This window comes from Sceloporus occidentalis, unplaced genomic scaffold, assembly GCF_023333645.1.
Source record: "Sceloporus occidentalis isolate IW3139 unplaced genomic scaffold, rSceOcc1.0.p SCAF_6, whole genome shotgun sequence".
Taxonomy (NCBI): domain Eukaryota; kingdom Metazoa; phylum Chordata; class Lepidosauria; order Squamata; family Phrynosomatidae; genus Sceloporus; species Sceloporus occidentalis.
This window is the reverse complement of record NW_028316986.1, coordinates 99,866,353-99,883,448: the sequence shown is the minus strand read 5'-3', so window position 1 is coordinate 99,883,448 and position 17,096 is coordinate 99,866,353. Positions and strand designations below refer to the sequence as shown.

At 39.1% G+C, this 17,096-nt stretch overlaps 1 protein-coding gene across 8 annotated transcripts in view; it reads right to left on the bottom strand.

Annotated features, from left to right (window-relative positions):
- The window catches only part of FAM184A (family with sequence similarity 184 member A), a 118,197-nt gene that overhangs the window by 41,987 nt on the left and 59,114 nt on the right, over positions 1-17,096 (bottom strand). For all 8 annotated transcript variants that reach the window (XM_089530494.1, XM_089530496.1, XM_089530493.1 and 5 more), the window contains exons 4-6: positions 15,948-16,129; positions 13,243-13,440; positions 11,592-11,714 (exon numbers count right to left, since the gene is read on the bottom strand). In XM_089530494.1, the coding sequence (XP_089386620.1) occupies positions 11,592-11,714; positions 13,243-13,440; positions 15,948-16,129 (503 nt within the window). The remainder of the gene's footprint in view (positions 1-11,591; positions 11,715-13,242; positions 13,441-15,947; positions 16,130-17,096) is intronic.

Below are 17,096 nucleotides of genomic sequence, written 5' to 3'. Positions count from 1 at the left end.
CGGAAGGGAGGACACGGAAGAAGAGGGTGGAGTGAGGCAGCTGTGGTGAGGGAGACAGCAGTGGAATTTATTCCCTGAAGGGATGGAAAAACAGCTGCTTTACAAGAAGGGAGAGGAAAACCTCTGCTTGGAACATATGAGTGGGTGAAGTTGAGACCTAGGAGAAATTCTGCACTTGGGTGGAATCCCCACTTGTGCTCAAGAGGCAGTAGAACATAGCCATCTGCGTAGTTTGGAAGGAGTCTGGTGGGATGTAAGAGGCAGGCGTTGGGAACACGGCCATGGATCTGACTTGTTAGAAAAAGCAGATTGGGAAGCCTCAGAAAAGTGTTTTCCAGCATCCACTAATGTGTTAAAAGAGCTTTGTACAAGGATTTATGATTTATATGCAGTAGACCACACATCCTGCTCGTTGCGTCCAAGAAAGTGCCCTTTCTGTCTTTCTTTCTTTTTTTCTTTCTGTTTTCTATTCAGTCTCAGCAGCAGAATGCATTATCAACCTAGTTCAGGGGCTGGGACAATTATACAAGGGCACAAGGAGCCCCTGGCCTAATTGGCCTTGAACCAGGGAGCTGGGCAGGTGCTTACCACATATGGAGTGAGAAATGCCAGATGTCTACTCTGGGTTCAGAAAAGGAAGAAGTGCTAGAGATCATATTGGCTAATGGAGCATATCAAAGAATTTCAGGACAAAATCAGCCTGTGCTTTACGGATTACAGCAAAGCTTTGACTGTAGATCATGAAAAACTATGGATTCCTCTCAAAGAAATGGGAGTGCAACAACATTAGATTGTTGATATATAATCTATATTCTGGGCAAGAGACCACCATTAGGATAGAATATGGAGAAAGAGAATCGTTTCCAACAAGTCTGGCTGGTTTAAACCAGATTGTTTTAAAACTTGGGTTAAACCAAATGACCTTTAAAAAACAAAACAAAAAATACCCCCTTAAAAAGATTATTCATATATATATTTTTAAAAGTCTGGCTATTATTACTACTTTCCAATCTTCTTACTGGAACAAAAATGACTGTTTGAATTTAAACATTTTAACTTTATTTAACTTTATTTATGTTCATTGATACACCAGCATCCAGTATCAGTTGTTTCTTTTTAATCACTTTATTTTATAGTGCAAGAAATGTCATTCAGAAACAAATCCTTCAATTAACACAAATCCAGTCACGACAACTTGTTATAAAGGAACACTTCTTTAAGAACCATTACTATTTAAGCTAGTGGCTTAAACATTGAAAATGCAATTTGAGTACTTTGTATTTTTATTTTATATAGTCTACATATAGCAGAATAGGAATAAACAGTAAAAAATGTTTTATTGAAAGATGCAATTAAAATTAAAATTAAAAGATTATTGCGCGTGTGCGCTTGCGCGCACACACACACACAATCTTAGCCCAAACTGGTTTCAAAAACTCATTTAAAAAAAGACCTGTTTTTTTCTACCCTAGTCCTGGTTTCCAATTGGCAAGGAGTTCAGGCAAGCCTGTATTTTATCATCTAATCTGTTTAATTTACATGTAAAACATTAAATGGGAGGCAGGATTAGACAGAGGGAAAATAAATTTGAAATGTGGTGGTGGGAAAAAGCTCTACGGGTACCATGGGCTGTTAAAAAATACAAATAAAGACAACTTGATGGCACACAACAACTACAGTAGAGTTTCATTGGTTTCCCCAGTGGTTCAAGCAGTAGCGTACATATTTTTGTGATCACTAGGCATACTAATTGTCTACTACTTGTCCAATTGGTTACTCACTAGAAACTACCCTGGATTCTTCCTTTGTGCACAGTCTGGATACAAGCTATACTGACTGAATTATGAGTGTGTATGTGTGTGCCTACATACACATGCTCACACATGCTCGCACACGCGCACACATACACACACACACGTACATTCTGCTTTTCTAAACTTACTTCATGGTAGGCTTCACCACTGTCTTTTCCTCTTTTTGTAAGATTTTACTTTTACTATTATATCGCTTCAAAATTATTTTGTTATTATAAGGTTCTATGATTTTACAGTCATATTAAAATTACAATATTATAGTTTTGTGATTATACAGTAATGTATAATGTTCTGTATTATGTGGGCTTCAAATATTAATTTTTGTGGACATATCTAGCTATAGCTAAACTGTTTTATAATGTAATGTAGGAAACATTCTTCCCATCCACTGACTATCTTGAGCAACCACAATGAGGATCTCCTTAGTCAAAGCACCACTCTAGCACAGTTCTCCCTCACTGTCATCACAATTCACTCTCCAAGATTACACCAACATCTAACATCGGCATATGGATCCTGAATTCTGGCACCTCTTTTTGTGCACTCCAAAGTTTATGGGCTTTATATAACAACTGGGATCATGGGCCACTGCAAGAAATGAAGAACAAAAGGACTATCTTTTGTGTAAGCGTCTCTAGATCCCAGACAGTAAGAACTGTCAGGCCTCTCAGCAAATAACCTGCTAGACAGTGATAGACATTTTGAAGTTTTAACAGATAAAGATCATCACAAGTTTTATTTGTTTCCTCCCCACTTTCAAATACTGTATATACTCATGTATAAGTCTAGAAGTTTTAGTCAAAAAATCCTGAGTAGACTTATCCACAGGTCAATGTAAGTACTGCACTTTAACTCTCATTTAAAAAGGAACTATCCCTTGGTAACGGCAAGAGTGTTATCTGTCCTGGAAGCACTGATCACTCTCTACTCTCTAGCCCATCTAGCCTTTCGTGTGAGCGCCTACAGTTATGCCTGCTGGAATCGTTGGCACTGTTTTCCTTGCTTATCCTTTAGAACATTTGTTACAAGCCCGTAAGTTTTATTCACAACTTATCCATGAATCAAATCAAAATAAATAATTTTCACCCAAAAACCTGTCCTTGACTTATACAAGAAGTCATCTTATAGTCAAGTACATATGGAAACTGGGAAGAAGGGAGAAGAAGAAAGTCATTTTGAGTAGGCCCACTCACACAACATCCATTGTTATCCATTAAGTCAATACCACAAATTATTACTTCTATTGTCTTGCAACAGGAGTTGAGACGCAACAGCAAAATGGTGTACGTAACTACTGAAGAGGAAGCTGGCATAATAAAATATATTCCTGGTGATGTGTACAAGATTTCAGCCTGGGTAAAGCACTTCTATTCTGAAAAGTTTGTAGTTAGTTTTAAAACTCTTAACTAGCAATTGTATAAACAATTATTCATCTTGAAATGATGGATTGTCTAAATAAGCCTTTCAGGGTACTATGAAAAGTCTTTACTATGACAAAATATGAGCAATTTAATTATTTGCAAAATGCACAAATTTTAACATTTCAGTAGTCGACCATTTGGACAACAAACATAAAAACAAGTTTTTACAAGAGCACTGAACTGTTTTAAGAAAATTACAGCAAGTTGCATTTTTTTCATTAACTTGGGTTGCATTCTATTTTAAAGATAATACGGGACATTAAAATTTTCCTGGTACTAACCAATACCATTATAAAATTATTTCAGAAAAATAACCCCTTTTTTTTTTTATAAAAAAAAAGCAGCATAGCATTAAAAATGAATGCAAAAAACATTGGAGGCATAAAATAACAAATATTGCTTTGATTTTATTACAAAGATTCTTGCTCAGTATCAGGAAATTTGCAATACCTCAGCTTCTAAACCCTAAACTGTTAATTTCAATTATGGTTTGTGGAAGCAAGCCAATTTCATAAACTACACTTTGGATGTGGCTTGCTTCCATTAATCATAACTAAGATTCATCAAAATCTGTCCAACTTTGTACAACATTTCCAAATTCCTCTTCACGGCTGCACCAGAGAAAAAAGGAACATGCAAGCATGGTGTCAAGGTTAGACTCACTTTTGGAATACTAGTTTTTTGTTCAGCATGCACATCAGGCACAGTTTATATTGTTCCTCACTTGTTGTACACTGTAATGTGTAAACTGGGATTCTATGTATGTATTTGACATTTGGCCCTAAATACTGATGCTAGAAGCAAGGGATGAGAAGCAAAGAATAAGCACATTAAACCAGGATTCATGGCTGGTTTCCATAAACAAAGAAGAGACTGGAAAAGTCTAATACAAACTAGTCCCCAAATACTGATCTTGCCTTAGACATTCTGAAATAGTGACAAGCATAATATAAATCTGTTACCAACTGCAATTAATTATGTCTCTGTTTTGTGGGGGCAAGAAAAATGGCTGGTCAAGTTTCAATATTTTTTATAAAAGAGGAGCTCTAAAGTGAACTAGTCTCTAAATTCATAGGGACAAGAGTATAAAAATCATTATAAAATTTTAATCTTAAATGTTTAGCTACTCTGAGGCAGGTTATCTCAGCTATTTAAAGGATATGGTTAAACAAGAAGGTCTGTCAGTAGAGCAGAACAGTAAATTAATCAACCTATTTAACCAGAATGAAAATGTATGGTGTACTCTATCTAATAACTTAAAACCCCTTCTCCTTCATTCCTAGTGCTTACTGCAAGACAACACTTTTAGAACTTTATGATATGGGAAGCAATATCATGTGTGTGTGTGTGTGTGTGTGCGTGTATGGTAACACTGGTGATTAAAACTACAATTCTACACTCACTTACCTGGGATTTCTGTTTCACTCAGGAAGTATTATCTATTTCATTACAGAATTGTGCTTTAGCAGATGTTTCAAAACTAGCTTAGAATCACAGAATCATAGAATCATCGAGTTGGAAGAGACCACAAGGGCCATCCAGTCCAACCCCTGCCATGAAGGAAATCTAAATCAAAGCATACCTGACAGATGGCCCATCCAGCCGCTGCTTAAAGACCTCCAAAGAAGGAGACTCCACTACACTCTGAGGGAGTTTGTTCCACTGTCGAACAGCCCTTACTGTCAGGAAGTTCCTCCTAATGTTGAGGCGGAATCTCTTTTCATGCAGCTTGCATCCATTGTTTCGGGTTCTAGTCTCTGGAGCAGCAGAAAACAAGCTTGCTCCCTCTTCAATATGACATCCCTTCAAATATTTAAACAGGGCTATCATATCACCTCTTAACCTTCTTTTCTCCAGGCTAAACATACCCAGCTCCCTAAGGCGTTCCTCATAGGGCAAGGTTTCCAGACCCTTCACCATTTTAGTTACTCTCCTTTGGACACGCTCCAGTTTCTCAATGTCCTTTTTGAATTGTGGTGCCCAGAACTGGACACAATATTCCAGGTGGGGCCTGACCAAAACAGAGTACAGTGGCACTATTACTTCTCTTGATCTAGACACTATACTTTTATTGATGCAGCCTAAAATTGCATTGGCCTTTTTAGCTGCTGCATCGCAGTGTAGACTCATGTTCAATTTGTGGTCTACTTGGACTCCCATATCCCCTTCATACGTAGTCTCGTTCAGCCAGGTGTCACCCATCCTATATCTGTGCATTTCATTTTTCCACCCTAAGTGGAACATTTCTCCATGTTGAAATTCATTTTGTAAGCTTTGGCCCAGCTTTCTAGTTTGTACAGGTCGTTTTGAATTTTCATCCTGTCCTCTGGGGTATTAGCTACTCCTCCTAATGTGGTGTCATCTGCAAATTTGATAAGTATACCCCCAATTCTGTCATCCAAGTCATTATTAAAGATGTTGAATAGCACTGGACCCAGGACAGAACCCTGTGGGACCCCACTGGTCACTTCTCTCCAGGATGAAAAGGAGCCATTGTTGAGCATCCTTTGGGTTCTGCCGGTCAACCAATTACAAATCCATGTAACAGTTATGTTGTCTAGCCCACATTTCACTAGTTGTTTGTAAGAATGCAGGACTACTGTTCAAAGGGGGAAAAAAGCCCTGAAGGGCAATGGCTACAGAAGTTCTTGACCTGGAAAGTAAGACTCTCCAACAGGGTGAAGATGGGGCTCCTTATTCTTAAAAGGATACAAAATTAGAAATCCCTATATAATGCCCAAGCACAAAAGGTATATAGTGGGCCCTTGGTATCTGCTGAGGTTTGGCTCCCTCCCTGTGAATACCAAACTCTGTGGATGCTCAAATCCCATTACATACAATGTGGTAGTAAAATGCTCCTCCTTATATAAAATAGCAAAATCAAAGTTTCCTTTTTAAATGTATATATTTTTGGAATATTTTCAAGCCGTGGATAGTTGTTTAATCTATGGATAAAGAATCCCATAGATATGAAGGGCCAACTGTAATACATTATCCATTTAGCCACAAAAAGAAACTAAAGCCCCAATTACAATTCATCTGCCAAAAATAAAAAGTAAAAACAAACAAACAAATACTTATGAAAAATAGGTATGTTTTAACTATCTAAATTGATGTCAGAAAAAGAACTGAAAAAACCAACAACAGTGTAATATAGTGGAAAGGTAGGGAAATGTATATTCAATTTCTCTCAGCCATTTTCAGAAAGGTAGTTATGTTAGTATGTTCCCATATAAAAAGAGGTCAGAGGTCTTGCACAAGCTAAAATCTCAAGACGTGTATTAGGGTCCATGAAAAATTATACTGCAATAAATTGCCACAGAACTCCTTCCTCTTTTTATCACTCAGTCATGAAACTCAGTGATGATGTTACTCAGCACTATCTCTTAATACATATTAGGGTAGCTCTGAAGTTAAAAGGAGGAAATCCCAGTTGTTTGGAGGAAGAGAGGGATATAAAGCCAAATAAATAACCAAGATGTCTTGAAAAATAATTCAGCCTATACATGTAGTGAAAAGAAGCAGTTACATGCAAGGATAATAATAATATAGATTTATTTCTAGCCCACCCAATCACGGAGAATCAGGGCAGGTTACAACAATAAAACACATCAAGTTACAGTAAAATTTAAAAAAAAAATCAAACCCTAAAACCTACCCCCCATATCCAACATTAAAACATAATTAAACAATGATGATATAACATTAAAAACATTAAAAACATTCAATTAAAAATAGAAAAATTCAATAAATACATGGAAGGATAGTTTTTTCTTTTGTTTTGGATGGATCAGACAAAGGAAAAGATCTCACCAGAGCACAATGTTTCCATGGTGGTGGGATTGTGTACTCCTGTGAAGCAAGAGGCCATGCTGATGGTAGCAGTGCTGTTAGTAGGGTCTCCCATGTCAGATAGACTTTTGCTGAGAAGCCGGAATAAACATGCCAAACAGCTACTAGCTAGCAGCAGTACTTGTGGTGGGGGTGACATTCAAGGTCAATGGCAGTGGCACCATAGCCCTGGGGGCACAGTGGTTAAATGCTGGTACTGCAGCCAAAATGCTGTGAGTTCAATCCTTCAGGGCTCCAGATTGACTCTGCCTTCCATCCTTCCAAAATGAGTACCCAGATTGTTGGGTCAATTGGTTAACACACTGTGAACTGCTTATAGAGTGCTTAGTACTATAAAGCAGTATAGAAATATAAATACTGTTGCTATTGCTATTGTTAGTACTGTGCAGAAGGAGGCATTGTAACCCCTTTTGAAAGCCTTTTACCATAACACTATAATGAGACAATCTAAAATGAAACAAGAGAGTGCCAGAAGATTAAACTCCTAGGATGATGGCACTCAGAGAACTACTAGGATACAGCAGAAGACAATTACAGAAGACAATAGCTATGCAGCTAATGATGCAACTGCTCTCAAGCCAAAAGGATGTTGTGACACTGAAGTGCTCAGAAGTGAAAGGAAAGTCTGAAGCTGCAGATATTATACTAGTATGGAATGTGAAAAGCCAGAATAAGGGGAAGCTAGATATAGTAAAACAAGGAATCGAACATATAAATCTTGTAATAGTTGGAGTGAGTGAGAGAAATTGAGCAAGAATGATACAAAAAATGGGGTGATGTTAACAGTGAGGAGAGATGTAGCAAAAGGAGTCAAAGGATATAATCCAAATTCTGACCAAATCATATAACTAAGACTGAAGGGAAATCCCATCAATATAGTTTTAATCCAAGTTTATGCTCCAACTACATAGGCAGAAGAGGAAATTGAAAGATTCTCTGCTGGAGTCCAGGAGGAAACTGATCACATACGAAAACAGGACTTGTTGTTAATCATTGGAATGTAAATGTAGGAAATAGAGAAAAATCAAAGATTGCAGGGAAAATTTGTCCAGAGTCAAGAAGTGAAGCAGAACAGCAACTGAATGTCGTGAAACTAACAGCTTGTTTCCTGCAAACACATTCTTTAAGTAACCAAAGAGGAGACTGATACATGGACATCACCTAATGGCCAATAAAGAAGTCAACTAGACTACATAGTTGAAAGCAGAAGATGGAGAAACTCCATTCTTTCTGCAAAAACAAAACCAGGAACAGATTGTGGTACAGACCATGAACTAATATCAAAATTTTAGAGTAAAGACAAACACTAAATCAACCATCATTCTAAAATATGATCTGAAGAACATTACATGGAATGTAAAGATAAACTAAAGACAGGTTTGCATTATTAGGCCTAACTGACTGGGAGCCAGAATAATTCTGGACTGAAGCCAGGGACATTATCAGGGAGGAATGAAAAAGAGACTGTAGCCAAAAAGAAGGAGATGCTTCAATGGATAACAGATGAAATTCTTCACACAGTTAAGGGCTGACAAGAAACAAAAGTAAAAGGTGACATAAACTCCTGAATGCATCTGTTCAACTACTTGTGTGCAGACACAAGGACAACTATTATAATAATCAATGCAGATAAATAGAAGGTGACAACAACAACAACAACAACAACAACAAAAAGAAGAACATGGGAGTTCTTCCACAAGATCTGTGAAATGAAACAGAAATTTAAACCAAGCAAAAATGCTCTACGGCCATTAGAGTAACAAATTACATGAGCAAGTAGAAAACAAAAGACAATGGAAACAATCACTGAAGAGGAATATAAAATAATATAAAATATAAACTTCCAATTTTAGAAACTGAAGTGGAAGCTGTACTCAAGAGCACCAGGAAGAGACAGAATCTGCTCTAGTTCTAACTAAAATCTGACAACAGTTATGGAAAACAATACACTGGTCCAAAGACTGGAAATGGGACAGGCTGCATACCTGTAACTGTAGTTCTTCAAATGGTCATCTGTTCACTTTCACAAATGGGTTATCCAGCACCTACACAGTGCACTGTTCAGAACCTTCTAGAAACCAACAGAAGTGTTTTGGCAATAGCCTCATCTACCTCCAGTAACCCTGTTATAAGGGGCTTCCTGCTTGAACCATAGATTGTAAATGCTCATTATATCAGTATACCAATTTTGCAGTATCTAATACAGAGGATATCAGGGATTGCACTAACCAAAGGACCATGCATTAATTTTCTATGTAAGCAAAGTGATGCCCTAAATTTTAAAACAAAGACTTTGATCATATATCAAGCAAGAAATGCCAGATGTCCAAGATGGGGTCAGGCAAGGAAGAGGCACTAGGGAATTATATCACATGCATATACATTTGCATATACAGGCCCTTGGTATCCATTGAGGTTTGGTTCCAAGACCCCCCGTGGATGCCAAAGTTTGTGGATGCTCAAGTCATATTCAATACAGTGGCATAGTAAAATGGTGTCCCTTATATCAAACAGCAAAATCAAGGTTTGCTTTTTGGAATTTATATATATATTTAAATGTTTTAAAACTGTGGATGATTGAATCAGTGGATGTGGAGGGCAGACTGTATTGGACAATGGAATGCACCAAAGAATTTCAGAAGAAAATCAGCATGTGCACTGGATTGTGCAGATCAGGAGTTCCCAACCTATGCTCCAAGGAGCCCTTAGGGCTCTGCATGCACTTCCCAGGTGTTCCACAGCCGCTCCAGGAAAATGAAAGAAATAAAAATGGAATGAAATTAAAGAATAAGAATATATTCTTATATATAATCCGAAACACCATTAACTTGTAAGATATAGGGTAGGCCTCTTAGAGGCTCTGCCATAGAAATAAGGGCTCCACAAGTCAAAAAGGTTGGGAACCCCTGGTGTAGATCATGAAAAACTATGGATTACTCTTAAAGAAAGGGGTGTGTCACAACATTTTATTGTTTTGATGCCTAATCTGAATTCAGGACAAGAGGCACAACAGAATACAGAGAAACGGAATGGTTTCCAATTGGCAAGGCACTCATGCAAGGCTACAGGTTACCACCCTATATGTTTAAGTTGTATGCTGAACATATCATATGTAAAGCAGGATGAGACTAGGAGGAAGAAGGTGTGAAAACTAGAGGAAGGAACATAAACAATTTAAGATATGCATCTGACACCACAGAACTAGCAGAAACCAGCAAAGGCATGGAATAATTACTAAAGAAAGTTGTGAAAGAAAACGCAAAAGTAGGTTTACAGTTGAACATTACGAAAACAAAAAATAATGACCACAGATTGATCCTTTTGGGAGAGGCAGGATATAAATAAAAATTATTATTATTATTATTATTATTATTATTATTATTATGATAACTTTCAATCAGATAAATAAGACATCAAAATAGTTCAAGATTCCCTTTAAAGTAGATGATGAAGACACTGAAATAGTTCAAGATTTTCCATAGCTTGGCTCAGTCATTAATCAGAATGAACACTGCAGTCAAGAAATCAAAAGGTGACTAGGACTTAGAAAGAAAGGAACTAGAAGTGTTAAGACATATAATTAGGATGATCTTTGCTATCTTGTTTCCAGTTTCTATGTATGACTGTAAAAGATGGTCAGTGAAGAAAGTTGACTGAAAGATAATCATTTGAATGTGGTGCTGGGGAAGAGTTCTATGGATACCGTAGACTGCTAGATTAAGAAGCAGAGTCCTCCTTCCAGTCCATCTGCCTTGGTCCAGACCTCAGAGGGAAAGAAGAACTGCTGGACCTGTTCCCCTTCCCCACCACAATTCTCTTCTCCTTTTGTGTTGTGTCTTTTTAGATTGTAAGCCTGAAGGCAGGGAACCGTCTAATTAAAAACAATAATAATTGTAAGCTGTTTTGATAGCCTTTAGGGCTGAAGGGTGGGGTATAAATACAGTAAATAAATAAATATGAAAATTAATGGGTGCTACAACAAATCAAGTCTGAATTATCCTAAAAGCCAAAATCACTAAATTGAGGCTGTTGAGAAGGCACGACTCATTAGAAAAGACAATAATGATAGGTAACGGAGAAGGCAGCAGAAAAAGAAGACCATGGAGCCCTGGTGGCGCAGTGGTTAAATGCCTGTACTGCAGCCATTCACTCAAAACCACAAGGTTGCGAGTTCAAGACCAGCAAAAGGGCCTAAGCTCGACTCAGGCTTGCATCCTTCCGAGGTCGCTAAAATGAGTACCCAGACTATTGGGGGCAAATTAGCTTACTTGCTAATTAGCTTACTTGCTGTTCACCGCTATGATCTTTGGAATAGCGGTATATAAATAAAACAAATTATTATTATTATTATTATATTGTACATTGATAGACTCAATCTAGAAAGCCACAGCACTGAGTCTGCAATACCTGAGCAGCATTGTTGATCACAAGGTGACTTGGAGATCATTCATTCATATGGAACTGACACATGAAAATTAACTATTATGAGTAAGTTGATCCTTGCCTCTTGATTAGATGAGGTCAGCTTAGTTGTAAGTTCTTCTCTCATGTTTTCCAACTGCTGTCGAAGCTGATTCTTCTCATCTTCAAAGTGTTGCTTTTCTTTTTCAAATTGCTGCTCTAGCTCCTTAATAAAATAAAAAAAGAATAGAAAAAATATTACGCCAATATTCACTACATACTGAAGCAGGAAATTTCTTGGCATTTTCTTCATCTTATCACAAAACATGATACAGTCTGTTTTTCTCGTGAGGTTGTTTATTCTAAACATTACTTACAAAATAAATGGCAAGACCTGCTGTTGAAGAAAGTGCTCCGGTTTCTGTAAGTAATCCTTCACCAATAATTAATTAAAATGCCAGAAATATTAAGACTTCTTTGATTTCACACTTCAGGAAAGACAAAATGCTAATAAATGCATAAAATATAACATATGGATAGTCTATTACTAGGGTAATTCCAAACAAATGATTCAACCTAATACTGTACTGTACTTCATAGATTAGAAATGTAAAATCTTCCAGTCTAATAAAAATACTTCATTTCAAATTATTGTAACAAAACTACTGAACAGAAAAAGAGAACAGAACACACAAAAACTTTAAAATGCCAATAAAAGTAAAGGAGCTGTTGGTTTAATATTAATTTTTCCATCTGAAAACAATACAACAAAACTCCCAACTCACTCTCTCTTTTTCTCTGGATTTCTAAAAAAAGAAAAAAGGAAAAAAAATAGCACATCTCTCAATGGGAGATACATAAACAATAAATTTTGTCACTATTCTAGACTAGTAAATGTAAGTGTGTGAGAGCCAATATAGTGGTTTGAGCTTTGGACTATGAGTCTGGAGACAAGGGTCATCCCTGCTTGGCCATGGAAACTCACTGGGTGACCTTGTGCAAGTCACATTCTCTCACCCTCAGAGGAAGGCAAGGGCAAACCACTTCTGAAGAAATCTTGCCAAGAAAACCACATGACAGGTTTGCCTTAGGGTCATCATAAGTCAGAAATGACTTGAAGGCACACAACAACAATAGTAAGTGTGCCGCAAGGGATCAAAGAGGACTAGAAAGCAGAATTACAGTATTTTTTTACAACTAACATGGAGAGAAGTTCACATTTCCAACCAATGAAAACGAGCAACAATGTACTTTTTTAACCATCGTTTTGTACTGTGAACTTGTGTTTATTTTGGCAACTGGTTCTCAGTCACCAGAACATATGCAAATACTACTGCATGATCAAAATCTCATGATCTGCAGCCAATCTAAAGTCATTTCAGGAGCTCCTACAGCTCCATATATATTTTTGTTGTTTGCTCCCACTCATCCACCAATGGAAGAAATGTAAAAACTAGGAAGACTGGAAACCATCTCTAGTTAGTGTTGTGGAAGGGCGAGAAATGGTTTCCTGATTGTCTATTAACACACAACAAGAAAAGCGAGAGAAGGACCGCCTATTTTAAAAAAAATTCATATTGCAGCAATATGTGGAAATGAACTAAACTGAACTAGTTCATGTAGGTAAAGATTTTGCCGATCTGCTGAGTGAAAAATATTTGGAATGATTAAAGATGTATTGCAGTTAAACATTTTACTCAAAATCTCTTTACACAACCAAACTGGGAATGGTCCTCATATTATAGTTCTTTTACCATTTGCATCTTCTTTTTCTCCTTCATAGCACTAGCATGTGCTGCCTCAAGAGCAGTATGATGTTTCCATGCCAACTCCTCCAAGGTCTTAGAATGAGCCTCATTTAGTTGTGCAGCCTCCCCTTCCAGCCTTGCTTGCAGTTTTATCAGCTCCTTCTCATAATATTCCCGTTGTGTTTCCCTTGCTTCATTCACTTTCTGTTATGTCAAATAATGCAACAATTTCAAAATCAAAAAATCACATTAAAATATATTTTTCAAAACTACATTCACTTGAATGCTTGACATCACCTAGTTTGTCACTGTAGTAATTTTGATCCTTATGTCTAAGCTTTGATTATGCAACTCTTTCTCTTTACAACTTGATGCTGTTAAGGAGTGCTTCTCAAGCTTTCTGATGTACAGGACCAGCCATCCACCCTCCCCCCAATATGCAAGGAACTGGTATCTTATTTGTGATCACTGGTTACAGCCATTTTTCTTTCTTGGAAACCTGCCAAGGACTGGCAGTCCATGATTCATAGACTGAAACTGGTCCATGGATTAGGACTTTGAGTATCACTGTCCTAAACCAGTGGTCCCCAAACTATGACCTTTAAGAGATTTTGGACTACAGCTCCCAAAAACCTCAGCCATGTTGGCCAATAGTCTGAGATTGTGGGAGCCCAAAATCCCTTAAAAGGCACAGTTTGGGGACCATGGTCTTAAATGATAATAACATCCATAATCTCTTGCTGACTTCTTTATCTCGAGTTTCACCCCTCTTTCCTTTCCTTTCCAAAACTCATTTTCTCTATTAACTATATGTGACTTAAAAGCCAGAGTACAATCAATTCTAGATATAATTATGTTCACTAATATTCATTCTCTGTTACATCATTGCTTCTCTCCTATTCCCCTTTTCCTCAATATTCTATTAATTTCTTCCCTGTTAATCATATACAGTATAGACAAAGGATTCTGTCTTATTTTATTACAATGAAACAATAGGGAGCATCGAATAGAACATTAGCAAGTAACAAATAGTAATCTTTTAATCATACAGTGGGCCCTCCTTATCTGTGGACTTGCCATCCGCTGATTTAGGCAATACGGCAAGCCCATATTGTCCCCAACGGCAGCACGGACACAGCCACGCTGCCACTGGGGACAAGTGCCTTGCCCCCCACCTCCCTTACCTGCTTCCTTAATAAATAATAATAATAAAAATTTTATTTCTATACCGCCCTTCTGTGCAATCAGGGCGGTGTACAACATCATAAAACATTACAAAACAGGCCTCAATATACATGCAATTAAAGTTAAAATACATCAACATCAAAACAATCAAAACCAACTTGCCACTGTTGGCTTGGTGGGGGGAAGAACTAATTGGGGCAAGTATCAGGGAATGCAGACCTAAACAGAAAGGTTTTTAGCCCCTTTTTAAACTGGGCCAGGGAGGTGGCCGAGCGGAGCTCATTGGGCAGCGAATTCCAGAGGGTCGGGGCCGAGATGGTAAAGGCTCTCTTAGATGTGGAGGCTAATCTGGCCCCTGGGACCCTCAATAGCTGCTGCCCAGATGTCCTGAGAGTGCGGGGCGGATTGTATGGGGAGAGGCGGTCCTCAAGGTATCCTGGGCCCAAGCCATTTAGGGCTTTATAGGTTATTACCAGCACCTTGTATTGCGCCCGGAAGCGGATAGGCAGCCAGTGCAGATCCTTAAGCACTGGTGTTATATGACTGGCTCTGGATGTGCCTTCCTTCCTTCCTCTTTGCCCCCCACCCCAGATTGGCTGTGGGGGCAGAGTCCCAGCCAATCAGGGCTGGGGCCTGGACTTGAGTCTCGGAGCCCCATCCCTAGGCCCAACATTTGCGATAGAGCCACTAGCAGATTTTCTGTCCCCCACACTCTCAAGCAAAGAGTTGAACTGGAGGGGAATCCAAAACCCCCAACGAGCTCCAACAGCCCCTTCACCTTCAATGATGTTGGAGACACTCCCTCTTCCCTCCAAATCTAAAAGATTTCAAGTTCAGAGAGGGAACGCCACCGAAGGAGTGGTTTTGTGAAATGGGAATTCCCGTAACACTCCACCAAAATGCTTGCTCCCAACCCTAAACAGGACGGAGTCCTGACTGGCTGCTGGAGGACAGGTGGTAAATTGGCCTTTGTGGGCCCCAGGAAAGCCTGTCGTCCTCGCTCCTTCGCTTCAAAAAAGCCGCCTTTGGAGGGCAGATGATTGGCAGGCCTTTTATTGGCCCCAGGAGAGCCTGGCGTCCTCGCTCCTCCTCCGCTGAAACACCGCCTTTGGAGGGCAGATGATGGGCAGGCCTTTTATGGGCCCCAAGAGAGCCTGTCATCCTCGCTCCTCTGCCACCGAAACGCTGCCTTTGGAGGGCAGATCATGGGTGGGCCTTTTATGGGCCCCAGGAGAGCCTGGTGTCCTCACTCCTCCTCCACCGAAATGCTACCTTTTTCCACATGTAGTAGTCTCCTAAATCCTGTATCATGAAAACTCTCTACTCTTCCCTTTCCTGGCCTTGGATTCACCAGAAATACAGCTCTGGAAAATGGGGCAGATTTTCTGAACAGGTTTTGAGATACACAGGAGGCCAATAATGGGAGAAGAAATCACTGCCCCCAGCACTGGATCCTACAATTACTGTCTGACAACTTTTATTCTGACATATGACTGACTTTTCAGAAAGAACATTACATCTCTTACCTTTTCCAGTGCAAGAATTTGTTGTCTTTGTCGCTCATCTAGGCTTTGCGTTTTACTTTGTAACATATTTCTTTCTTCTTCCAGCTGAGACAGTTTGTCTTTCAATCTAGATTTTTCTGATTCCAAATCTCTTATTGTAACTTCCTGGGTCATTTGAGTAGCTTGAAGCATCCCAATATGACCTGTAAAAAGTAAACAATTCACTGAAAATCTGAGATACGTTTCCCCATCTGGGCTGTTAGCGTGATTTCACATACAGACTGTAGCTGTATGAAGGGTAAAAGCCGGCTTACCCCCAGGGTTTCCCAATCCATAGGGAAAACCCACTGACCATACCTTCAGCTCCCACAACAGCCTGACAACTGATGTGCAGTTGCACTACCACCCTCTCCCACCATGAGGAAGGACTCGCCATGATGGAGAATTCATGGCTACAAACCATGCCGCATCATTATTTTATCCCCATTCTGTCACAAATGCATGTGCATGAGTGCATTGATGTTCTGTCAGCAGCTTCCAACCACCCACCATCCTACCCAGCTGCTGGCTCATTGGATGCCCTGCGCAACTGGCCATTCTATTGCACAATCAACTGATTGCTTGTATGGTGCATCAGTGCATCTTGTGACACACTGACACAGCACAATCATGGTGCCCCCCCATACATACCCGCTTTCCCCCCATCCCCTAATGGCCCCATGTTGGACCAGGTAGTTTGTTCATATTTTATTAAACCCATTGTATTGTTGGTAACCTGACATGTTTGTGATCAGTTCACTCCACAAGGTGTGCGATGGGTTGATACTGCAGGTGACTCATGTACTTGTGCAATCAATTCATATGCAGGTGACCAAAACAAAAAAAGGCCAGCAACAGCATTGGCAGCTCGCCCAGCTTAGGATGCCTGCCCTAAGCACTTCCAATGGTCACCTTACCTCTCTTCCCCATATCCACATTAGTGAGCAGTGTGCACAGTGGTATAATAGTTGACTCTTTCCAGCTTGAATCAGAGCAAACTGAGATTTATTTTGCTTTGGCGTTAAGCCCCAGAACACAGTTTGCATCTGTTTTCCTCCCATATCAGCTATGTGCATCATCTAAACTGATGAATTCCTAAACAGGGTGGGGTAATTTTTTTCAGCCTGTGTG